The sequence below is a fragment of the Culex quinquefasciatus genome, chromosome 2 (genome assembly GCF_015732765.1).
Source record: "Culex quinquefasciatus strain JHB chromosome 2, VPISU_Cqui_1.0_pri_paternal, whole genome shotgun sequence".
Classification (NCBI taxonomy): Eukaryota; Metazoa; Arthropoda; class Insecta; order Diptera; family Culicidae; genus Culex; species Culex quinquefasciatus.
The window spans coordinates 26,327,080-26,354,256 of NC_051862.1; the positions used below are offsets into that span (position 1 = coordinate 26,327,080).

Genomic DNA, 27,177 nt, shown 5'->3' on the forward strand with positions numbered 1-27,177 from the left:
CCCGAATGGACTCGCAACTCCTTCGACGATTGTTACACTTTTTGACCCGAAACGCGGGTTGAAACAACGAAAAAAATCGAAAAGAATCGAGCGCGATTTCCAGCAAGACTGCGTCCGGTCAGTGTTGCCAGACTCCCTCTATTTTTAAAATTATTCAAATTCATTTTAATTTGTCATACAGATTTAAAAAAAATGAAATTTTGCATTTATTAACACTACATTAGGGTTATGAGAGAAAAATACTAAAATTCTTCAAAATACTATTTTTTTAAAATAAATTAGACCTTTTTTCAAAATACAAAAAAAATCAAATGTGCGTTTGAAACGGACGAAATTTTTTTTTCAATTCCAATATGGTGAAAATGTGTAAGAAATTTCGCGAAGTTTTATATTCATATTGCAACTTTTGAGAATTTGAGTGTTTGAAATTATTTATTTTCTACATTTTCAGACAAAATTTAGTTTTTATATGTCGAAGAGATTTTTTTTATAAGTCAATAAGTTAACCCTCAACCGCCCAAATTTTTTGTTCGGAAGTTTTTATTTTTCCCGTGTTCCGAAGGTCATTTTGAGCAAAAAAAAATATATACGAAAACAGCACGATTCGAAAAAAAAGTTCTCCGATCGGGCTAAAACTTTTTCTGGGTGTTCCTTGGCCGAAATAATTTGACCCGTATTTTTTGTTTGGTCATTAGGGTGACCTACGCCGTGTTCGGCTGGTCCATAAAATTGCAAATTTCGAAGATTTTCGAAAAACCACTTTTTCAAAAATCATATCTCTGCGCCATTTCATCCGAGTTTGGCTATTTGGGAAAAAAGTAAAAAGTTCCAAAAACCTAGGTTAACATTTGAAAAGGTCGAATGAAAACTTATAATGCTGTTTTGAAGGTCTCGGGACCAAAGGGCCTATGTCTGAAAATATTTTTACCTGTTTCCTCGGAAAATTTTACATAATATATCAAAAAATAGTGAAGTTATGTTTTCAATACTCTGAGATACGATTTTTGAAAATAAAAAGTGGGGTTTTCGACGCGCCACGCGTATAAATTGGAAAATGACGAAAATGGCAGTTTTTTTTTCACTAAAACTGCGATTACTTGAAAATTTCAGCGATGACATGTTAGGGTACCAAAAGTTGCGTAATTAAATTATGAAAATTGTGGTAAAAATTTCCGAGGAATCAGGTAAAAATATTTTCAGACATAGGCTCTTTGGTCTCGAGACCTTCAAAACAGCATTTTAAGTTCTCATACGACCTTTTCAAATGTTAAGCTAGATTTTTGAAACTTTTTACTTTTTTTCTAACACAGCTAAAATCGGATGAAATGGCGCGAAGATATGATTTAAAAAAAAAGTGGTTTCTGCGAAAATCGTCGAAAATTGCAATTTTTCGGACCACCCTAACACGGCGTAGGTCACCCTAATGGCAAAACAAAAAAATACGGGTCTAATTATTTCGGGCAAGGAACACCCAGAAAAAGTTTAAGCCCGATCGGAGAACTTTTTTTCGAATCGTGCTGTTTTCGTGGGGAATTGCTGTATATAAAATTTAATGAGTTCTTCTTTCCAATGGCTTTAAATAGATCAAAAATTAGTTTAAAAATTGATTTTTGGAGACTTTTAGACCGAAGCCAAGAGGAGGGTTGGGTTTTAGAGGGTTAATTAAAATCATTTATCGGTCGGTTATCGCCGATAAAATTATCGTTTTAGCTCGACGTTAACGACAACCGTTTTTCAAATATTTTGAGAATTTACTTGAGATAAAAAATATTAAGCATGAATTTGAAATATACTTTTTTAATTTTTTCTCCAGGGAATTAAATTTTAATAAATAATGTTTTTTACTACAAATTATTGGTTCTTAAAAAGGAGAAAACTTCAAACATAAATTTCAATAAAATAAATGTGAGTCAAAATAATAAATCAAAATAGTAGAAGAATATCTTATTATTCAGATACAAAAAAAAATACATTAGTTGGTTTAGTCTAATCAGAGCAGTCAGCCAATGGCGGTTTGATTCCCGCTGCAATTTTTGTTTTAATTTGTTTTATTAATTCAGCTTACGATATTTTTGATTGTTCGCATGCAATGTTCTGCATTCCTGCTCGAATCAAATGCATATTTGTTTTCCGTTTGGCTGCAAGTGTGTTTGTGTGTGCGTGAACGTTTGCGCTGATATCGTACCATAACTACTCCTACCAAACTAGTCGCTGCAGCTGATACTAGTTGATAAGGCATTTTGCTGTCCCTATGTGTGGAATGAACTATTTCTGTGTTGCATGAAAACGCGCGCGATCTTGTTTCAGGGAAGGGAAAGGGTGTCTTATTTCGTCAGAAGTGCCCGTTAAAAGCAATGTTATTGATAAGAATGCTTGAAAGAGGGTGAACAAAGATGACAATTGACTATAGTGTAAGATAATGAGGTTGTGTTCGATAAAAAAAACCATTCTAGACTATTGGACTGTGTTCAACGATTGAGAAACATCTATATTTTCCTTCTTTTTTCTCCTATTTTCGATGTTTCGACGGTACGTGACGACACACGTTACACCCACTTGACACGTGACGCAACGTAATAACAACAACAACAACAACAATGAACACAATGGTAGATGCCGCTAATCGGGCTCACGTGGAACTACACGGTGAACGCGTTCTTCTCGCTCGGCTATCTGCAGGTGTTTGTCACCTTCTGCCGGACGTTCCGGGAGGGTGGCGTCGGTAAAAATGGCTCAACCGTTGCTGTAAGGACAAATACGATTTTACCCCTACTAGAATGCGGACGTAACAATGCAGAAGGGTGAAAGTCGATTTGTTAGCAAAAGAACACAAGTCGAGTTTGAACCTTACTGCAATGTGACGTCTCGTTTGATTATTTTTACCCTTTTTCATTATTGGCATTCCCTTTCTTGATTCGTTTTAAAATTCCAAATTATGTTTTTTTCTAACGCCATCTTTACGCGGGAAATCGTACTAAAACTTGCAGCACTTTTGGATTAACAACGGTGCGCCTAACAGTAACCTACAAGCACGCACGATCGCGCTTAGTTCCGCTAGCGACTAACAGATGGGGGAAGCGCGAGTGGGGAGAGTTTCCCTCAAAATAAACCAATACAATTGTTTCATAGTGTTTATTTTTGCTGGGTTTCGTTTCAACTGCGATTGCGTTTGTTTCTTTTTCCAATTTATTTATTTCGTTTTTTATTATATTTTCTCTACTCCTCACCTGTTTAACAATGGTTTCATCTATAACAACAACTACCCTTACTACTACTACTATCACCAATCATCACCACCACCACCAAACAACCAACATCATGACCTCATAAGATCGGTGGCGTCGACGTGAAGATACTGCCACTGTACTTTGCCGTGTTTGTGTTTGGGCTGCTAGCATTTCAGAACGCGTCGGTAATCTTCACCGGGGGCGTGGGCAAGAATGGATCAACCGTGGCCGTAAGGATCAAACCCGATCGACCGAACCGAACCCCATTCTCCCCCAACCCAATATGGGGAGAGAGGGACCTGTTTGTTTGTTTGTGTGTTTTAAATGTAGTGTATTGTGCTAACCCCTGTTTGTTCGTGTGTGTGTGTGTGTTCCATTAATGGTAGTTGTGTGACTTACAAGTTAATCGTTGTCCTCCTGCATTCCATTTTAATCACAAGTAAGAACAAAATCTATGTTTAGATCCTGAAGAAGACTTCATTGAGAGCAGAAACGTCAGTTTGATTCAATCTCAATAAATAAAAAATGTGACACATGAGCAACTCTCTACCAAAATCGGAAATGGATTTTATTTGTATTTTTTGATTTGGCTCAAACTTTGTGGGGGCCTTCGCTATGACCAAAGAAGCTATTTTGTGTCATTGGTTCACCCATACAAGTCTCCATACAATTTTGGCAGCTGTCCATACAAAAATGATACGTATATATTTAAACAGCTGTAACTTTTGATTGAATTTTCTGATCAATTTAGTGTCTTCGGCAAAGTTGTAGGTATTGTTGAGGACTACTGAGGAAAAAATAGGTTAATGGATAAAATTTGCCGATTTTTTTTTTCAAAACTCAATTTCCCAAAATATGTATTTTTTGATTTTCGAGATTTTTTAATATGTTTTAGGGGACAAAAACCCGCAACTTTTGACCTATAGAGAAATATGGTCAAAAAATCTGCCAACGAGTTATGATTTTTTGAAAAAAAAAGTGATTTTTGGATAAAAAATCTAAATTTTATACCAAAAACAAATTTGACCTCCATTTTTTATCTTAAATTGAATTTGCAATCGAAAAGTAATTTACAGAAATTCAATTTTACATAAAAAATTTAGGTAAAATTTGTGTGTGTGTAAAATTTCGTTTTTTTCCAATAATAACAATTTTTTTAAAATTCATAAGTTGCGTATTTTTGTCCCCTAAAACATATAAAAAAATCTCGAAAATCAAAAAATATGTATTTTGGGAAATTGAGTTTTTGTAAAAAAATAGTTAATAAAAAAATTGGCAAAAAGAGTTTTCCGTGTACCTATTTTTTTTCTCAATAGTCCTCAAAAATACCTATAACTTTACCGAAGACACCAAATTGATCAGAAAATTCAATCAAAAGTTACATCTGTTTGAATATTTACGTACCATTTTTTGTATGGACAGCAGCCAAAATTGTATGGAGACTTGTATGGGTGAACCAATGACACAAAATAGCTACTTTGGTCATAGGAATGCCCCCACAAAGTTTGAGCCAAATAAAAAATACAACAAATAAAAATGGTCGAAATCGTCAAGCTGAAAAATGTTGCGGTGGGCAAACAAAAAACATAATTTGATCCTCATAATTGAAAATATGTTAAAATTGTGTTTGTATAAAATTCAACAATTTTTAAGTCTTTATGAAAAATAACCCTTTGAGGGAATTGCAAATTCAAAAAGTAAAATTCAAAAAATGCAGCGGTTTCAAATCTATTTTGGGTAATTGATTGCTTAATTCTGGAGTTTTTTTTGAAAAGGTCCGATAAACCAAATTTTCAGTTTTTGCTTTTTGAGTGTTTTTTAATACCCCTAACTCTAGGCGGTTTCAAAAACACCCAAAAAGCAAAAACCGGAAATTTGGTTTATTGGACCTTTCAAAAACAAAAAAAAAACTCCAGAATTGGGCATCCAATTTTACATAATAGTCCTTGTGACACCAAATTTCCTAATCGTCACCATCTTCAGGCTGCAAATTATTTAAAGAAAACACTTCTTTTTCGAATCGAATTAACAAAAGGAGTCGTACCGTCACTACGTCACAAGAAAAATCGACCTCGAATTTGGAATCGGGGACCAAAATTGCCTCTTTAAACAAAGTGCAGGGTGGCCACTCAAATCCCATTTTTGAATTTCCGGCTTTACCTGAACATCAAATAAGAGGCAGTTCCTATTTAAAGAATGACTGAAAATTAAAAACTTTTTACAAAAAAATGTACCAATATTTCTAAAATACAAAACAAGCAATTTTCCATTTTAGTTTTAGTAAAAATAGAAACTTGGCATCGGACTAAAAACAACTAAATGACAAAATCAAAATAAATATTCGTGATTTAAATCCTTTTAAACAATCAACGCTACAACATGATGATTTTTTTTTTAAATTAATTTCCTTTCAATTCGGTGGATTTTGATTACTATTGATTTAAAAAGTTGTCAGTGTTTCATTGCTTTACTTTTTTTAATTGATTTTTTTCCAATCAAAAATACAGTAAAATAATACTTTTTGATTTACCACATTTTTTTTTTGTGAAAATGCGAAATATTTTTTTCATGTTTTCATAAAGTTTTTTTTTTTATTTTATCCGAAAAATGTTTGGATTTGATTTAATAGTTAAGTTTTTCTGATTTATGGAAATCAAGCGAAAATGGGAACTTAACTTATAAAGCAAATAGTTGCAATAACATAATAAATATATTTTAACATTTTCAAATATTCATCCCAATAATAATCGTTGAAATTTAGCAGTATTTTCTTGAAAAAACTACGGTATTTATTTCTCCGTAGTTTTTAAAAAATTGTACTTATGAATAAAAAAACAAAAAACATTGCAACCACAAATGTTGAAATTCATTATATGTAAAGTTTTTAAATAACCTTAGCTCTGAAAAAGTTAATTTTGACCAAAATTATGCCTTGGATTTTAAGCTTAACATGGAACTTTTGTTTTGCTTCATTGTTTGACGAACTGATATTTTGGCCAAGCTATGATTTTTTAAATCTAAAATGAGAGTAATGTTTGGAAAGGTAAATTTGAAAATAGTATCTAGGATAGGTTTGATTTTCAACAACTAACAGGTTTCTTTTCTTCCTTCAATGAAATAGTTTTAAAGATTTTGTTACTATTAAAATTGCCTAGGCCAATGTAAATTTAAATTTTCATCCTCCTTTAAAATTTCATCCAAACAATCAGGGGCAAAAATAATTATTGCTAAAATAAAAAAATTATTGTTAAAAAATATATTTTCTAAAAACTTCAAAATCTTTTGCCAATTATTTTGAACTGCCCCACCAATCTAAGAAATTTGTTCTAAATTTGGTCAGGGGGTGTCCACATATGACGTATTTTTCAAAATGTCCATATTATTGCCCCACCGTCCTCAAAGAGCTGGGCACGATAGTGTACATAATATAACGTGATAGATGCATTTATGATAAAATGAAGGATTTTTACCTTTTCACACATCGGAAAAAACGTGGAACTAAAAAAAATTACGCTATTTATACTTAAACCCTTTCAGGACTGATGGGTCATCATATATGACACACAAATCTAAATTTCCAAAACTAGCCTATAATTTTTGTATGGTCATAAGAATAATTTTTGAACCATTAGCTAAACACGTGTTTCAGAAAAAAATGAGGCCTGAACGGTTGCAATGAACTCCTGATCAAGTCTTAAATGAACAATCTAATTTCAAGCATATTTTCAACGAATATTTTATGGTGGGCTTAGGGCAAAAACCAAAAAATCGCGTAAGAAAAAAAATGTTCATCGTTTATAAACATATTTAGTTTGATTCGACGTTATTTTCGAGCAAAAACGTATCTCAACATTAACCTGCTGTCAAATTGTCTGGATTTGTTCTCTGATTAGGGCTAGACTTTTCGTCAGAAAAAATAACAAAAAAGTTTGTCATTGTAACACAATTATGAGAAAATTTCACATTTGATTTGATCACATAATCTGATTTCATTCTGATCGCATCACATTTTTTTTTTCTCATCTCCATACATCTGAATTTAATTGGAATAATACTAACAAGAGTCATCAGATTCGTGTAATTTGGATAGTGTTGTTTGCCGTTTCAATAGATGTTCGTTTGTACAATGTTTGCGTGTGACTGTGTTGTGTTGTGTTGTTTGCATCAAATTGTGTGCGTGTGTTTTTTTCGCAAACAAAAAGTGTGTTGTAGATTCGCTCGGTATTGCTAACAACAATGTTAAACAAAAGGAAAATTTGAATTCGCACCCCAAAAAAATTTAGTCAAAATTATAACCCACTAATTCCACCTAACAAACGGCGAACCCCTTTACTTTCCTCACACATGCTCCAACTACCACTAGACGAGTAATTATTTATATATAGTTTCATTTTCATAACCCTTCCTCACCGCAACGATCAACAAAGAGAAATGCCCTCACCCTTTCCAAGTTCCCCTTATTTTTTAGAACCCTTGAATAACACCCACCTTCACCCACCTGTATCATGTTCATTGTTATTTGATTCGACGCAGAATTGGGTGACAGTTTACGAACTTAAATTGAAATTTAACGTTCTTCTAGCACTAGTCATTTCCATGAAGTTGATTTAATTAATTAGAAGTTATGTTTGTTGATTTAGATTTTTCTAGTTTTTCTTTCAAATATGCACCCAATTTTGCGTTGAATTTTCCATGTTATCATTTGTTTTCAACCATAAAACCCAAACAGATCAACTGTTGCTAACATTTTCCCTCTTCCAATTTCGACGCCCCGATGCCTCGTAATACCGCCGCCGTTTTCCGGATCCACAGGGAACCAGCGTGCTGTCCCCCATCATACCGTTTCTGTTTGTAGTGGTCCCGGCGTACGTCATTTCCCAGAAATCGCCCGACCACATCTACGAGAACCATCCGGCGCTGTACATCATGGCGTTCGGCATGATCACCGCCAAGGTCACCAACCGGTTAGTGGTGAGTAGCTTAAAATCTTCGTTGACTCAGGATATTTTCAACTAATTTTTATGTCCGAATTTTCAGGTCGCCCACATGACCAAGAGCGAAATGGAGTACCTGGACTGGGGCCTGATCGGGCCGCTGTGTCTGTTCCTGAACCAGTACTTCAACTGCTTCCTCAGCGAGTACTGGGTGCTGTGGTTCGCGATGCTCTGGTGCACCTTCGACCTGATCCGGTACTGCGGGCAGGTGAGTGAATGATCTTTGAAGGAATAAGAATTAATTTAAAAAACTGAACATTTTTAGAAAAACAATTGCGATTGCAAATTAGATTTTTCATCTAATTTTTTTTCATTTTGTTTGATAATATTTAAGTTTTTTTTTTTCATAAATCACAATTTCTTCAAAAATTATCCCTCAAAATGGTATGATGCAAAATAACTTCTTTTGGCATATAAAAATACAAAATTTAAAATGTAAAAATGTGTATTTTCAGAATTTTAAAATCATGTCTAAAGGAAGTATTAGACTATGACAAACAAACTCGCACTTTTTCGTGTTTGCGCAAACATGGCAAAATAAATGCAGGTTGACGTTTCTACAAACAAATGCAGGCAAACAAATAATTCAGACAAACTGCCAAAAAGTGCGAGTTTGTTTGTTTGCATGCCGTAGTCTAATACGTTCTTAACATTTTAAAAGGATTATAAGTTACTGTTTAGCCCTTTTGCAATTTTTGTCGTGATTTTGAGATTCCGAAAATATTTTTTTTAAGCGGAAATTCAAGGAAGGTTTAATTTTTTTTACTTCGAAATCTTACGAATAGTGTCCAATACATCGTCGATTGAAATATAAGGGCTGATTTTGTAGCTCTTAGAAAATACTACACTTAGACATTGTTTTATCCAAATAAAAAATACAAAATTTCAAATATCAAAATATCAAAATATCAAAATATCAAAATATCAAAATATCAAAATATCAAAATATCAAAATATCAAAATATCAAAATATCAAAATATCAAAATATCAAAATATCAAAATATCAAAATATCAAAATATCAAAATATCAAAATATCAAAATATCAAAATATCAAAATATCAAAATATCAAAATATCAAAATATCAAAATATCAAAATATCAAAATATCAAAATATCAAAATATCAAAATATCAAAATATCAAATATATCAAAATATCAAAATATCAAAATATCAAAATATCAAAATATCAAAATATCAAAATATCAAAATATCAAAATATCAAAATATCAAAATATCAAAATATCAAAATATCAAAATATCAAAATATCAAAATATCAAAATATCAAAATATCAAAATATCAAAATATCAAAATATCAAAATATCAAAATATCAAAATATCAAATATCAAATATCAAAATATCATCAAATATCAAAATATCAAAATATCAAAATATCAAAATATCAAAATATCAAAATATCAAAATATCAAAATATCAAAATATCAAAATATCAAAATATCAAAATATCAAAATATCAAAATATCAAAATATCAAAATATCAAAATATCAAAATATCAAAATATCAAAATATCAAAATATCAAAATATCAAAATATCAAAATATCAAAATATCAAAATATCAAAATATCAAAATATCAAAATATCAAAATATCAAAATATCAAAATATCAAAATATCAAAATATCAAAATATCAAAATATCAAAATATCAAAATATCAAAATATCAAAATATCAAAATATCAAAATATTAAAATATTAAAATATCAAAATATCAAAATATCAAAATACCAAATATATTTTTTTCGAGAAGATCGGAAAATTTCTCGAGTGTTTCATATTTTAACATTGTAAATCGGACCATTAGTTGCTGAGATATCGACGTTAGAAAATGATGGGTTGTTTGGGTGAGACTTAGAAAACATTAATTTTCTTGTTTTTTAACCTTTGCATGACAATATCTCAGCAACTAAGGGTCGTATAAAAAAAGTTCAAAAAGGCAAAATATAGAGAATTTTCTCAGCTTTTCAAAAATATTTTTTTCAGAAGTGGGCAAACATGTGCACAAATTAAAAAAAAATGAAAAACTGCGACTATTTTCAAAAAAGTCACCTACAAATGGCTATAACTTGAAAACGGTGCACTTTATCAAAATTTCACTAAAGTACTTTTTGATTGCAATTTTGATTTTACATCGAAAAATGAAGTTGACAAAATTTTGCGACCAAAATTTCGATTTTTTGAAAAAATATGTATTGATTAAAAAAATCATAACTCGGTCAATGATTTTTTGCACAACCTGGAAATTTCTTAAAAGTTGGCATTTTATGTCCTCTAAAACATATCAAAAAATGAAAAAAATTAAAAATAGTGTTTTTTGCAAATCAAGTTTTAGTGGCAAAAATTTAAATAAAAAATCACCAAATTTTTTTTTACCGTGTAACATTTTTTTCCAGTATCCATACCTACAATTTTGCCGAAGACACCAAAACGATCAAAAAATTCCTTCGAAAGATACAGATTTTTGAATTTTCATACATCATTTTTGTATGGACAGCTGCCAAATTTGTATGGAAAATTATATGGACAAACTAATGATGCAAAATAGCTTTTTTGGGCATACCGAAGGCACCAAAAAAGTTTTAGTCGGATTAAAAAATACAAAAAAATCGAATTACCGAAATCTGAGAGAACTGCTCTTCTATGATGAATCCTGACCAAACACCCTATCCTACTAACAGGTTTTCAGGTTCCTGGCGCTCGTGGGGTGTAAGCACAGAGTAAATCAGCTGCCCTAGTAGCAACCTGCGCTAACTAATATTCCCGTCCCTTCAAATCGAGATCTACAAACTGACATGGCGGGCGCTGTTGGTGGCCAATGACTGTTACCTATTCGCAACTGATCTTGTTTTGGCAATCATGGTGTTTTATCTTTTCAGCGCATTCATACATTCTGTTGATAAGGGAAATACCACTTGATAGTCGAAGCCTATGATCAGTAGTGCTGAAAGGATATTACGGTTCTGTTCAGCAACGGAGGGGCAACCATGGGTCATGCTCATGCCCATGTTTTTGCCAATAAAGTGATTATTTTAAACTTCAGTAGCGTGTAGGGCACATCCTTGTGTAAACTTTCGACAACTGTGTTACTATTAAAAAAATATGTTTCAAAAGTTAATCAAAATACTGAAGTCACTTCAATTAAAATTTATAGTTTTGTTTTGCTTAGTTTTGAATGGCAAAATCGCTAAATATTTTTTTTGGTTAAATTCTGAGCAACCATAAATTTGTTAAAAAATTTATATTGTAATTTTTTTTTCGCTAAAACTCAATTTCCTCTCCCACAGGTCTGTCTCGAAATCTGCGCCTACCTGAAGATCGAGCTGTTCCGGATCCCGTACCCGCCGAAGCCGCTCATGACGTCACAAGGTACGAACCCCCAGCAGCAGCATCAACACCACCACCACCACCACCATCACGAAACCCGAAACGGAACTAGTAGTACGAATCAGCAGCAACAGGGCCAACAGTCCCAGCAGCAGGCAAATCGAAAGCAAACGCGCGCTAGCAGTAGAAAGCATAACAGCTCGTCGCAGCACCAATAACGCGGCGTCGATTAGGGTGGTTCAGGTTTTTTTTTCTCGTTTTGTTGATTTCGAGGGAGAGGACTTTTGGTGAGGCCGTAAAAACGCGGGGAGTTTTTTTTGTTTTTCAGTAAGCCGGTACCAAAAATAAGATAACCCAGCGGAGAGTGTGTACTACTAGAAACGTAATAATTTGTGAGAATTAAATAAAAAAAAACAGTTAGAACGTGTATCTTAGCGGTTTTAAAAACGGTACATTAAAATATACACTGAGAAATATGAAACACTCAACCAGACAGGTATTTAAGATTAGAGCCAGCAGCTTTCAGGCAAATTTAGGATTGCAAAGTAGGCGGCTTGACTAGTTTAGTAGTTTGAAGTTTGCAGCGCGTTACCGAGTCGACGCAACGGTTACTAAGCAACAGTGTGGAGAGTGATGTCAAACAGAATCGTCCACCGAGATCGTATCTCCCTAAGTAGGCCAAATTAGCAAAGCTTTTGTAGATCGGAAACTAATTCACAATTTAGAGGAGAAGAAAGCCGCGCTGTGCAGTGCGATTGCTGTAAATTTGCTAAATCAAAGTAGCCATTGAGTGTCTCTTGAAATCTAACGCTCCCTCCCCCTTGAACTGTTCGTGACTAATTTATGCGAATCTTCTCTTTTCTGTGCACTAAACAAACCAATCCAAGCAAGCGTCCGAGAAGAACGCGCAATCTAGTAACTTTTGAATGTCAGTCAGAATCAGTTAGATGTCGTCGTCATCGTTGTCCGGTTTTTTCGATGTTTGTGTTGTCGAGTACTGACCACAACCTGGAACTACGCCCCCTCCCCTCCTCGTCCAGAAAATTGTCCCGCCCGCCTCGCCCTTACACCTTGCTTTTATACTTGAAGCTTTCTGTTTAATTTATCGTCACACGCCTACTACTACTACACACACGTCACACACACACTTTTTTTCAGTTCGTCTCGAGACCCAATTTAGGACCCACAATTTTGTTATTGTTCTGTTATGTTATGTATCTGGAAAGATCCCCCCTCGCTTAAATAAAATTTGCGGTTTTTGATAAAGTTTTATTTATCAATAGTCAGAATGACAGACGCAAAAAAAAAATCTTAGTCCCTTTTCCGTTTAACCTTGTAATATCGCTAGAAAAGTGATTGAAAACCCCGGTAATGTCGAAGTTGCTCAGCTGCTGTGGAGAGAGAGAGAGGAAGTGATTTTAACCACCCGATTTTTTCGTCAGTGAAGTGTAACCAACTGACACGTAAAACCAAAAAGCATACAACACACCACACATTACACATAATAGAGAATTTGTTTGAATGCGGATGAACTGAAATGTGTTTTAATTATGTGGAAGGAATTGGGTCCATGATTATTTGAATAGGTACTACTTTTGGCAAATTGTCGCTGTGTCAAAGATGCGAGATAGTTTTTCTTTCTATAAATATAATAAAAAAATCAAGTTTTGGGACATTCTTTTAGCGGTTTTCTCAGATAAATTCCATAAATATTTTATAACTTGATAATTTTATATCGTGAAGCAACCCCTCCTACTTTTCAACGTTTTAATAATACACATTACATTAAATTACATTGTACATTTGCAGCTTTCACAGGTGAGATAAAGCTAAAAGCTATGCCAGCAGAGCTTTTGATTAAGAGAAAGTTGTTGGAAAGCTTTGACGATCAATTTCTCGATGTTTTCTCATTTAAATGAAAACCTTGGTCAGTACCTACAAAAAAAAAAAAAAAAAACAACCAAGAGAACACTTTTTGAAGCAGTGGTTCAAAGAATTAACTTTAAAACATACTTGAGGATACCGTGGAGATTTTCCCTTATCCTCCTAAAAAAGTGGATCGTCAACAATTTCGTCTTTCAAATCCTTTGCAGGGGAGATGGGAGCGACGACCGGCTGCGGATCGGGTTCTGGTGGAATTACTGGATAATCATCACATTACATGACGAAATCCAGTATGCCATCACCGTCTTCGAGAGATGCGTAGCGAGTGAGTTTGAAAATGACCTAAATCTAAAAAAAAGGTTTGAACTTATTATAGTTAACAAACAGACATCAAACCGAGGTTTCTGTAGCCTCGGGTATGCCTTTTAGACTGTGAGGTTACTGGATGGTCCCTATCGGTCGTGTAGAGTGTTACCTTTGAAGAAAATGGCAACACTCTACATGTTTTTTTTTGTGGCGCCATTTGAGGGTTATTTTTCCCTAGTTTTGAATCATTACTTTTAAACAACTTAACTCAGACTTAAAGTGAACCGAGTGGACCACATACGAGCAATTTTCTGAGATTTCGGTCATTCATTTTTTTTAGTATTTTTTAATCCGACTGAAACTTTTTTGGTGCCTTCGGTATGCCCAAAGAATTTGCCATTTTGCAACATTAGTTTGTCCATATAATTTTCCATACAAATTTGGCAGCTGTCCATACAAAAACGATATGTGAAAATTCAAAAATCTGTATCCTTTGAAGGAATTTTTTGATCAATTTTGTGTCTTCGGCAAAGTTGTAGGTATGTATATAGACTACATTGAAAAAAAAATGATACACGGTAAAAAAAATTTGGTGATTTTTAATTTCACTTTTTGTCACTAAAACTTGATTTGCAAAAACACTATTTTTTTTATTTTCTGATATGTTTTAGGGAACATAAAATGCCAACTTTTCGGATCAATTCTGATATTTCCAAAAAATCGAAGAACTGGTCGCAATAATTTTTCAACTTAATTTTTCGATGTAAAATCGTATTTGCAATTAAAAAGTATTTCAGTTAAATTTTGATTAAGTGCAAATTATAGCCATTTTTAGGTAACTTTTTTGAAAATAGTCTCAGTTATTCAGTTTTGAAAAAATATGTTTGACCCTTAGTTTCTGACATATTGCCATGCAAAGGTTTAAAAACTGGAAAATTAATGTTTTCTAGGTCTCACCCAAACAACACACCATTTTCTAAGTCGATATCTCACCTAATCGCCCGATTTTCAATGTTGAAATATGAAAAATTCGTGAATTTTTCCGATCTTTTCGAAAACAATATTTTCAAAAAGTTTAAATCAACATTTAACATTTCAAAAGGGCGTAATATTAAATGTTTGGCCCTATTGAAATGTTATTCTTGATTAAAAGATTAAATGAATTTTCTCAGCGTTTCAAAAATATTTTTTTCGAAAGTGGGCAAACGTGGGCACTAATTTGATTAAAATAATAATTGAGACTATTTTTGCAGGCCAAGGGCGAATGATGCTGATGTTCCCATTTCAGTTGACGCTTAGGCGAGGAACATCCTGGAAGGAGCGTCACTGACTGCGTCCGTAGTCCTGTTAGATCATTTTTGATCAAGACAGTATAGCTCTGGTTCCTTGCAAGTGTCCTATTTTCTTACCTCCACGTTGGCTTGGTTTTCATGATGACCTAGCTGGTGGCCTGTGGAAACGGATCGTAAACCTTTGACCACCGCGGGTCAGAGTCGAGACGGCTAAAAGAAAGGGGCGCGACAATGTGGGAAAGGGAAGTCATTTGTGATTGTAGACGGTATTGTTTTGATTCGCAGTATGTTGAGTCAACTGCTGTGGATGTACCTGAAACATCGCACAACGGGGTTTCTCTTCTCTTCATTTTCAGCTACCATCTATCTTCTGTTTATTTTGTCTCACTGATTTCCTAACGTGGCTTCTGTTTACTATCCTCTATTTGATTTTGATTTTAATCATTTGATTCTCTCATTTCTCAACGCTTTTCCACTCTTTTTTACCAATTTATGCTGCTGCAACAAACTGTCTGTTTTCCCTTAATTTGGCAGCGATGTCAATTTTGTTTATCTTTATTTATCTATTTGAATAATTTTTCATCTGCCCTATAAATTGCACTTAATACAATCTAAGCTTGTTTGTTACCTCTATTTATTAACTATTGTAAATTTCTTTATCTACTTCATAAATTACTATCTTTCTTTTACTATTGATTCTTCAAATAGTATATTTCTTTCACTGTCCATTGTTTTCAATCTTTACCCTTTTCTTCAAACAAATGAGGTTCGAGCCCTTGTTCAATTTTGGGAATGATCAAAGAATTAACACAAATATTACTATTGTATTTTTGGTAAACTTTTATAACATGCTTAGGACCAAAAATTGTAACAAAACACCGCGACAAAAGAAATAGCAACAGATAAACACGACTCAACAATAGGGAAGATTTCAGGAGAAAACAATACACAGTAAATAACAATCAGTTTTTGAATTTAAACTAAAAATAAAACAGTTTTTGCTTTAATGAAAGTTGATAGGCACACTATAAATGGTTAGGCGCTTATACTTACATCAAACCCTACGTAATGTACCACTCCCGGCCGAGTTAAAATGCGTAACCGGAAAAGAAGGTGTGCATGCCTGGCACGAACACTCAAAGCGTGTTCTAGCGTGCTGCTCGTACTGACTCAGAGCAAGGGTGAGATGTAGGTGTAAGGGCAGTGCGTGTTCGTCGGGAACCTAGTGCATAAGATCGGTCAAGGCCCGTTCTTACACTGAAAATTGCGAATTGCGAATAATAATTGAGACTATTTTTAAATAAGTTACCTAAAAATTACTATAACTTCAAAACGGTGCAAATTTTCAAAATTTCACTTAAGTTCTTTTTGATTGCAAATTCGATTTTACATCAAAAAATTAAGTTGAAAAATTATTGCCAATTATTCGATTTTTTGAAAAAAAATCAGGATTTATTGTCAATAGAATTTAAGAATGGATAAAAAAAACTAGATTAAATTTGTTGCTCCATCGTGCATTTTTGGTTGCTCTTTTTAACATCTTAGGCTATTTTCACAAAAAATGTGACCGATAAAAATCGTGGGCTCACCTTTAAATTTAACATTAAATGAAAAAATCTCATTAAAGTGACGTGTTTTTTTTCTTTCAAAACCCGGTCAAATTTCCTACAAGTTTGTCTTGGACCACTTTTTGATACGATGTAACGGCTTCGAGATACAGAAATATTTAAATTCTGAATTACAAAACACTTATGCTCTTCTCAAATGTCATTATCGAGTGAAATTGGCTCCATATACACAAAAATGGCTTACATAAGCGAAGAATAACATGTCTACAAAGTTTCATTGCAATCGGAGAGGGTCGAGAAAAAAGTACCTAAAAAATTCCTGTTTTGAGCTGGAATTGCTCTTAAGTTGATTCTTGTTAGCCGATTTGGCTCTAAATTGTTGCAGATATATTCGTTTTGCCTAAAGAATAGTTCCAAGGGGTGTCTACAAGGTTATCACCCTAATGCCCCCAAGTGTACTGAGTGGGCTTGTTTGATCATGTCTCTTTTTGAACAAAGAACATTCTGATGTCATCTTTCGGAATGACTACAAAATTGAACTGCAGCGTATTTGATAAAACTCTCTCGCATCTAACCGGGATAAGAAACTTTCCAAACAAAATAACTTCTCCATGTTTACGGTGTGTAACTAAAAGAAAAGATAGAAAAAAGTTCAGTCAGTCGCGAAAAGGTTAGTAACAGTCGTGTTTAATTTTTACTTACGGTTGGTTTAGCCATTAATGCGTGTTTTTCCCTTAAACGGGTTGTTGTTGGTTTTACACATATTTAGAGGGTGTTTTCCGATTGGTCCAATTTAGATCGTTTTTTACAATAAGTGTGCGTGTGTTCTTTTCTTCTTTCTTTTATGTTTTTGAGTATTTTGATATGTTTGTGTTACCTTGTGTGTGTGTTTTTTTAAATTCTTATGTTTTTCTTTAATATTTGTTTTGTTTTCTGTTCGCCTAAATTTCGTCTAATGTTGATGATAAATGTTTAATTTATGTCTTAGTTTCAGTTTTCATCGCACTCATTTCATCACAAAGCATAGCAAAAAAAACCTTTCATTGTAGTTGTGTAGACACTAGCTTTATTTAGATTAGTTTTACGGCTTCGATTGAACTCAATCCCACCCCTTGCAAAACCTTCTCTAATCTCTATCGATTTCGTTTTCTTCTTTCCCATCCCACAAAACCTCCACCAAAAATTCCTCCCCTCACGCCGTTCAGCAGCCTCCTCGGAGAAGGACAACAACAACAGCGCCGGCAGCAGCAGCAGCAACAGCAGCAGTCGGGCCAGCAAGTCTCCGCCGGAGAGTCCGGTGCGGAACCTGACCGCCCCCCCGTTCGGAACCCGCTCCTCGTCGGAGAGCAGCCCGGGGGCGTCCCCGCGGAAGGTGCATTAGAAGCAGCACGCGATATAAATAAAGCGAAGAAATTGGCTACTTTTTCATCACCAAGTCAAATCGCGCCGGAACTTGCCTTAGACACCTAGAGAGAATGAGAAAGAGGAAGGTGCTTAGCCTAAGTTTTATGCAAGCGAAAAGACAATAAAATGGACGCAGGATGAGGGTTTTTATGGAGTTTTTTTTTCTGTTTGAGTCAAGAAAGTTTGAGAGTTTATTCGCGAATATTAGTTAGAAAGTTTTTTTTTTTGGTTTCGAGCTCACACACCTAAGCGCTAATTAAGTTGAGAGAAAGATGAAGAAGCAGAACCGTTGCGTACGTATAGTAATTAGCCCCACTAGAGTTACTGAGTAGGTTGTATTTATTTATTGGAACAATGAATAATGAAGGAGTGTAACAAGAACATTGAACAATGTTTTATTTTTCCGAAACCCCTCCCCTTACTAATCCACCTCACGTTTGCTCTTCATTGCACTGGTCACCTTGGTAAATAGATCAAACATCTGATTCAGGTCCCAGTTCATCGTTCCCGAATTGTCTCTTTTCCAGACGATCCAGGGACCGTTTACTGCCATCCATGCCCTTCATTCCGCCGGATACTTTCTGGAACAGGTCGAACATCTGATTCAGGTCCCAGTTGAAGGTTCCGGATTGTCGCTTGGTTCGATGCCACTCTTCCATGGTGCGTTTGTAGAGCGTTCCACTTATTGCTCTTTTTTGAGGTGGACTGGATTTATCCGGACTTGCGTCGCAGAGCACTGTTGCCAAAGCCACCAGCACCAGGGTTGAGAGGAGTATTTTTGTCATCGTGAAAATTTCTCGTGGACGCTTGACTTCTTTTTATATAAACGAGTAGACATTTTCCGTCCCATTTAGTGTTAAATCGTGATTTGTGATGTGACTTATGCGATTGATTTAGTATAATGCGATTAATTTTCAAAGTTTTTTGGTTGTTGAAAACAAATTTAGTGTATTCAACTACGTACTTTTTTCAGCATATTCAATTTAGAACAAAGTAACAGGACAATTCTGCATTACACTTCGAATAGAAAATCATGAAATCTTGATAACTTTTAATTTTATTATTATGAAGTATTTTATTGGAAATTACATATTTTTGTCAATTTTGAAAATTTGTCTCTTTTAAATATTTTTTAACAAAATAGAAAAAAGAAGGTTTTTGTTGTGTGATAAATGATTCAGATTTGTTTTTTTAAAATTATTTTGACTCAATGGGCACAACCAGCCAAAAAAAAAAATAAAATGAAAATGTTTCTGAAGTATAAAATTGAAATCCGAATTTTCAGATTTCTTCGTTTTTTTCTTGAGCCAATGCGCATGGCAAAATCCAAAAACACACTTTTTAAAACAAGGAAAATAGCGTTCGATAACAATGTTTAGTCGTGTTTTTGAATGGTCAGCAATTTCAGTTGAAAAGAGCCTAAACCGAAATCATCGCCAATTTATTGATATGTTATGTAATTTTTTCCGAGGAATCCGGTAAAAGTATTTTTCTTTGGTCCAGACACGGTCAAAACGCCATTTTATGTTTTTATACGACTTTTTCAAATGCTAAGCAAATTGGGCAACACTAGGACATTTTTGATCGTTGCATGGCCAATGGCCATACCTCAGCAACTGAAGGCCGTATCAACAAAAACTAAAATTTTAGGGAATTTTCTCAGGCTATCGCTATTTTAAATTTGAATTTTTGACTTAGAAACTTTTTGATCTCAAATTTGATTTTATATAAAAAGTTATATGATTTTTTTTTAAATACAGGTTTTTCAAAAATTCTTTGCAATTCTGGAAATTTATGATATATTTTTCAAAAGATGTGCTGTTTGTTTGGATTGGAAAACAAAGTATCGTGCAGAAAGAAAATTTCAAAATTTTCACAAAAAATAACTATTGCAATTTTATCCTCACCCATAGTTGTAGGTCGAAAACAACAAATCGATAAAAAAAAGTCCTTTGGAAAGTACAGATTTTTCAATTTTCACATTTTTGTATGGATACCTAAAAAATCTGAAAATTATAACATAATGTTCAACATCTGAAATTACGATATAGCTATCCTAATTCTACTGAGAATTAAAAAATTTGAATATTAGAAGAATTTGCTTTTTTTCCAAAACTGTATCAGTAAAAAAGGTGAAATTAAATGTCTGTTAATGTGGTTTTCAGCAAACAGAGATAATTTTTTGTTACTCAAAATTTTGGCAAAGTTATTCAGTTTTGTAACATGTGGGCAATTCTGTGCGAAAGCGACCATTTTTTTTTTATTTGGCTCAAACTTTGTAGGAGGCCTTCCCTATCACCAAAGAAGCCATTTTATGTCATTAGTTCATCCATTCAAATCTCCATAAAAATTTGGCAGCTGTTCATACAAAAATTGTTCAATGTTGACATATCAGCCTTTTTGACATTCAATTACAGCTCATTAAAATCGTTTTCATGTTAATTCGGGTGATCATCAGCTCAATAAGAAGTGGGCAAGCTAGTTTCTATCAAAAGTTTTGCAAAATAAGTTGTTTAAAACAGGGGTGCTCAAAGTTTTTAAATAGCGGGCCAAATTTGAAGCTAACAGGAGCTTGCGGGCCATATGTGAAAAATTGTTTTTATTTGAAACAAATAAATTACGTTATAACATTTTATAAAACTGAAAAAAATCAAATGATTTTTTTAACTGCAAGTATTTTTTAAAACTCCGTCATTTAAATATTAGAGAACCAAACAAGACATTCTTCAAACCGTTTTTTTAAATGAAAATTTGAAATAGCCGCGAAATCAACATTTCCATGAAAAAAAGTGTTTTAAAATCATGTCACACCAATTTTAATCTTAATTAATTTTCAATCGCATGTTTAAAAACCTAGTTATGAAGGGCTTTGTTTTCAGAACAGCAACTGTACATTGAAATTCAACAGAAATTCAAAATATTTTTCAACTGGTTCAATCATACCTAAAAATCATAAGCAACACAGGAAAATGCAATTTAAATTGTTTTCAGTCGATTGCACGTCTAGTTCCATTGAAATTTTGCATTCGTTGCAAATCAAATATCAATAAAATTTAATAAATTTTGGTCTGCCTCAATCAAATGTTAATAAGTATTGAATGCTATTTTAAAAGTTTTCTACTTTAATCGAGTTGAACGATTAATTACACATTTTCAGAAATGTTTGATGAAAATTTTGACGAAATTACAATTTTCAATCACATTTAAACTTGCAATTAGATAGATTTTTCCACAAAAATTATTTGTGTTGACTTTTACATTACCGTTATCATGGGAGACATTGGGTTCGGGGAGTGAGATTGAGTCACACCAAAATTCTGAAATTTTTATGACTCAATCTCACCCCCAGATATAATTTCACCTCTGATGTTGCTCCATCCTGCATTTTTTGTGATTTTTTTTGTAACATCTTAGACTATCTTCACAAAAAATTTTGAACGAAAAAAAAATCGTGGGCTCACCTTCAAATTTGACTTTTAAACTTTAAAATCGAAAAATCTCATAAAAGTGGAGTGTTTTTTTTCTTTCAGTGTATTTTTCTCGGAAAGCCCGTCAAATTTCCTACAAGTTTGTCTTTGACCACTTTTTGATACGATACAACGGCTTTGAGATACAGCAATATTTAAATTACGAAATACAAAAATATTCAAAACACTTACACCCTTCTCAAATGTCATTATCGAATGTAACTGGCTCCATATACACAAAAATGACTCATATATGCCTAGGATAACATGTCCACAAAGTTTCATTGAAATCGGAGAGGGTCGAGAAAAATGTACCTAAAAAATTTTTGTTTTGGTCTGGAATTGCTCTTAGACCATTTCATAGCAAATTTTCTGAACTTTTAAAAAAAAATTGTTATAAATGGTTACTCATGATCACTATTTTTAAAAATCGAACAACTGGAAATATTTCGTTAAAATCAAACTTTCGGTGGCTATATCTTGAAAACGGAGCCCTTTATCAAAAAATGTGTAAAGTACTTTTCGATTGAAAATTCAATCTTCTATATATACAAAAAAAAATCGACGGTTTTGCTCGAACGCGAATCAGTTCAATACGGATCGAGTGCTTTTTGTTGCGTTGGGTTCGTATAAGCCAAAGGAAGGTTCTTACGATAACTAATTGACACGTTGGCCACTCTGGAACCGATTCCGGAGCATCGGCAAATTGTATGGAGCAAGTTACGTAAAATCATATTTTGATCACAGGAGGCTGAATAAGCAAAAAAACGTCAACAAACGAAAAAAAAAGCACAGCAAAGTTTGTCGGATAAGGCTTGTTTTACATAAAAAATTTAGGCCATTTTATTTTTGGGTGTAAAATTTCGCTTTTTCACTATTCTTTTTTTTAAATCCATAACGTGGCTGCAGATTTTTTCTAAGTATCACCCAAACAACCTCAATTTTCCATTGTTATCCGAGCATTCGTTGGTGAAGGTTGTCTGAATCAACATGACTCGTCGCGTCCCGGCGCAAAACGCCGGCAATATTGCCCTACCTGCGGCTCAAGCAGGCAAAAAAGTGGGAATTTCCAAAAGGAAGGTTGAGGCCTCAACTGATGGCCAAAAACCGGGGATTTCCAAAAGGAAGGTGCTTTTGGAAGTGACATCGAACAGCAAAAAGACGAAAAAGAGCGACGGTACTGTACCGATGGATGAGGAGGAGGAGAACTCTTCATCGCACGAGGAGCAGCTTTTGAAGAACAACAAGTTTGCTGGACTGCCTGACGAGGACCAGGTAGCGGAAGCAAAGGAGAATGAAGTGAAACAGCGAAAGGAGAAACTGCCTCCTTTTTATGTGAGGCAATCAGCAGCAACGATCGACTTTCGAGCGGGGCTGGTTGAACTCATCAAGTCTGGGAAAGTCCTAGGCAACATTCGTCTGTGTCAGGACGGATTTAAGGTGCTGGTGCAATCCAGGCAGCACTATCAACTGGTCAAGGATTACTTGACCGAAAACGAGGCGGAGTACTTTACCCATGATGTCGTCATGGATAAGCCGTACAAAATCGTCGTCAGAGGTCTGTACGACATGCCAGTGGAGGAATTAGCTGCCGAGCTAAAAGTTTTGAAACTGGATGTGTTGGCCGTGCACAAAATGAGCCGACGCAACAAAGACATCAAGTACCGTGACCAGCTCTACCTGCTGCATTTGGCTAAGGGATCGACGACGCTTCCTGAGCTGAAGGCAATTCGAGCGGTTTTCAACATTATCGTGTCGTGGGAGCGATACCGACCAGTGCATCGTGACGTCACACAATGCTTCAACTGCCTGGGTTTCGGGCACGGAGGTAAGAACTGCCACCTGAAGCGTCGTTGCGCCAAATGTGGTACCGATGCGCACATCACATCCCAGTGCATCCAAGATTCGCTGGTGAAGTGCCTCAACTGCAACGGTGAGCACTCGTCAACCGACCGAAAGTGCCCCAAGAGAGCTGAGTTCGTGAAAATTCGGCAGCAAGCATCGACGAAGAATCAGCCTCAGCGTCGTAGAACTCCTCCAGCCCTGGTGGAGCAAAATTTTCCACCTCTTCAACCGCGACGCCAGGTCCCGAACTTGGCACCGTTGCCGTTGGATCCCAGGAAGAGAGCTGAGATGAATCATCCACGGCCGGGTTCCAGCCAGGAGCCGAGACCGCCACCACCGGGCTTCAGCCAGGAGCCAAGACCAACCCAAGAACCAGCAGTTGAGGAAAATGGTAATGATCTTTACACCTCAACCGAACTCCTCAATATTTTCAAACAGATGTCCGCTGCACTGCGTGGATGCAAAACCAAGACCCAGCAGATTGAAGTGCTGACCTCGTTCGTCATCCAGTATGGATCGTAGGTCCCTCAAGCTGCTGAATTGGAACGCTTGCTCCATTAGGAGGAAGAATTTAGAGCTGGTGGATTTTCTTCGCGAGAAGGAGATCGACGTAGCTGCCATCACGGAAACTCATCTGAAGCCCGGTGAAAAAGTTTATCTGCAAAACTACAAGATCGCGACGCAGCTCGATAGGACCACCTCTGGAGGAGGAGGTGTGCTTGTCGCTGTTCATCGTGATCTCAAGCCACGCCGGCTGCCACACTTTAAGCTGGACATCATCGAGGCCGTTGGAGTGGAAATTCCCACTTCTGTTGGCCCAGTACTCTTCATTGCTGCATACTGCCCACGTCAGGTGAATTCCAGAGATGGTTCAGCAGCAAAACTGAAGAGCGATATCCAGAAGCTGACACGGCGGAGCGCAAAGTACATCATCGCTGGTGACCTCAACGCGAAGCATGAAGTTTGGGGCAACAGCAGGAGGAATCGGAACGGAGTGATTCTGCACAACGATCTGCAAAACGGATACTACAACGTTGTGAGTCCGGATCGTCCAACGAGGGTGGCTCGGTCTGGGAATCACTCAATCATCGACTTCTTCATTACCAATATGGCTGAGAACGTGGCTCATCCTGAGGTGTTTGAAGAGTTGAGTTCTGATCACTATCCGGTGGTTGTGGAGGTTGGAGCTTCCGTTACTCCGCAGCGGCAACCAACCCGGAAAGATTACCACAACGTTGACTGGCAGCAGTTTCAGCAAGTGGTCGACAGCAACATCGACTATGATCAACACCCGGAAACTTCTGCCGATATTGATCGTTCGCTGGAGGTGATCCAGCAGGCTATCAACCAAGCAGAGGCTGCCAACGTTCGGGAGGTTCCTGTTAATTTTAAGGTAACTGATATTGACGTAGATACTAAACACTTGATTAGACTTAGGAATGTTTATAGGAGACAATATCAACGGACTGGGGACTATGACAAAAGATTTCAGTTAACAATTTGAACAAAATCATACAAGACCGACTTGACAATATCAGAAATCAAGAATTTTCAAAACATGTAAGCCAGCTGGGAATTATTCAAAACCATTTTGGAAACTTTCAAAAGTTCTTAAAAACAAACCAAAGCCTATTCCTCCTCTTATTGTTGAGGATTCTCGTTTGATTACATCCGAGGAAAAGGCAAATGCACTTGGGCTTCATTTTGTTAGTTCACATAATCTTGGCGCTTCCATGACCAGCCGTAAAGAAACATCAGTTGCCAATAGTATTTCAACAATCAATGACTCTACCTTTGAATTTCCTGCAGATTCCCATGTTTCTGGTGAGGAAGACAAAGTTGCAGTTAAACAAATGAAAAATATGAAAGCTCCTGGCTTTGATAACATTTTTAATCTGGTGTTGAAGAAACAGAGTGATCAGTTCTTTCAACATCTAGCCAATATATTCAATAAATGTTTGCAATTTGGTTACTTCCCCACCAATTGGAAGCTGGGCAAAGTCATACCAATTTTGAAGCCTCAAAAAGATCCAACATCGCCAACAAGTTATCGTCCCATTAGTCTTTTGAGTAGTCTGTCCAAACTCTTTGAGAAGGTCATCTATTCAAGGCTTTTGGATTTTACCAACGATAATAATATAATTTTGAACGAGCAGTTTGGCTTCCGAAAGGGACATAATACTGCTCATCAGCTTACGAGAGTAACTAAAATCATCAAGCAGAACAAGCTTGAGTCTAAATCAACTGCTATGGCTTTGTTGGATGTTGAGAAGGCTTTTGACAATGTTTGGCATGATGGTTTGATACATAAACTGTATTTATACGGTTTTCCAATGTATCTTATCAAAATTATCCAGCACTATCTTTCGGAGAGATCGTTCAAGGTTTTTCTGAATGGGATTGCTTCTGGATTATTCAACATTGATGCTGGGGTTCCCCAAGGAAGTATTCTTGGCCCACTTCTGTACAATATTTTTACATCTGATTTGCCTACTCTTCCTGGTAATGGTGTGTTGTCACTTTTGCTGATGACACTGCCGTTATTTATAAAGGTAAAATAACCAGATATTTAGTTGGCCGTCTTCAGAAGGGTCTTGACGTTCTTTCCGAATACTTTGGCGACTGGAAAATTCGCATAAATGCAGCCAAAACTCAAACCATCATTTTTCCACTTTCCAAATCGGCCAGATTTGCCCCAAAGGATGATGTTTTGATAAAATGAATGATGTTTCGATACCCTGGTCAAAGGAAGTTGTCTATTTAGGTCTCATACTTGACGCGAAACTATTGTTTCGACAGCATGTAGACAAAATATTGAACAAGTGCAGCATTCTCATCAGGTGTTTGTATCCTTTAATTAACAGAAAATCAAAGCTTTCTTTGAAAAATAAGTTAGCAGTTTACAAACAAATAATTTACCCCGTTATTGAGTATGCAGTACCTGTTTGGGAGTGTTGCGCTAGAACTCATAAATTGAAGCTCCAGCGTGTCCAAAACAAGGTACTCAAAATGGTTTTGAATGTTCCTGGCTGGACAAGATCAAGTGAGGTTCATGAATTAGCAGAAGTAAAAATGTTGGATCAGAAGATTCAAGAAAAATGTTTGAAATTCAGGGAAAAATGTGCTATATCTGAATACCCCTTGATTCAAGGATTGGTTTAGTTTATGGTAAGATTAAGTTAGTTTTAGGTTAGGTTATGTTTTCTTATTTTTTTCCTCATTGTACCTAGTGTTACAAAAATGATAAATCATATACTTTTAAAGTTAAGAAAATGAACAGTGTTTAAATCACGAAAAGCAAACTAAAGCTGAAGAGCCACAGCTGACCACTTATTATGTAAACCAAATGTAATTATTATAAGAAAGATTCAATAAAGTATATTTAATTCCAAAAAAAAAAAAAAACCTCAATTTTCCAATGTCGATATCTCAGCAACTAATGATCCGATTTTCATTGATTAAATATGGAACATTCGTGAAATTTTTCGATCTTTTCGAAAACAATATTTTGATTTTTTTTATCAAGACGAACATTTCAAAAGGGCAATATTGAATGTTGTGTTATGTATATTACAACCTGTCACTACTTTAGTTTGATGATGTTTTCAACATGACTCAGAATTTTTATTACACTTCAATATATTTTTGGTGATCCTCAATGCAATACTTTGTTGTTTAAATTGTACAAAACATTACAAAAAACTTATTTTTCCAACGTTATGAAAAAACGTTTTTCAAAACTAAGATTTTCACTTCAAATAGCAAGTCAAGTCTCGCTTATCGTATTATATTTAGAAAAATCAATTTTACGCCATAAAAACCGTTCATTTTAGTTATTAGATTT

General features: G+C 35.1%; 2 protein-coding genes across 3 annotated transcripts in view; both read left to right on the forward strand.

The window, feature by feature from the left end:
* LOC6031682 (cholinephosphotransferase 1) overlaps positions 1-13,099 on the forward strand; it is a 72,098-nt gene extending 58,999 nt beyond the window's left edge. For both annotated transcript variants that reach the window (XM_038258138.1, XM_038258139.1), the window contains exon 6: positions 11,528-13,099. In XM_038258138.1, the coding sequence (XP_038114066.1) occupies positions 11,528-11,785 (258 nt within the window). In that variant the 3' untranslated portion in view covers positions 11,786-13,099. The remainder of the gene's footprint in view (positions 1-11,527) is intronic.
* Positions 13,100-16,449: 3,350 nt separating this feature from the next.
* On the forward strand, positions 16,450-18,404 carry LOC119767984. The gene is made up of 2 exons (XM_038258137.1): positions 16,450-17,287; positions 17,823-18,404. Exons 1-2 carry the CDS (start codon positions 17,125-17,127, stop codon positions 17,996-17,998), a joined length of 339 nt encoding a protein of 112 aa, XP_038114065.1. The 5' UTR covers positions 16,450-17,124; the 3' UTR covers positions 17,999-18,404.
* Positions 18,405-27,177: the final 8,773 nt, after the last annotated feature.

Excerpts from the sequence above, each read along its gene's own strand:
- LOC119767984 (XM_038258137.1), top strand. The coding sequence starts at position 17,125 with ATGTCATCTTTCGGAATGACTACAAAATTGAACTGCAGCGTATTTGAT. Across the intron at positions 17,288-17,822 it reads GTTCAGTCAGTCGCGAAAAG|CAGCCTCCTCGGAGAAGGAC; the intron begins GTTAGTAACAGT and ends CACGCCGTTCAG.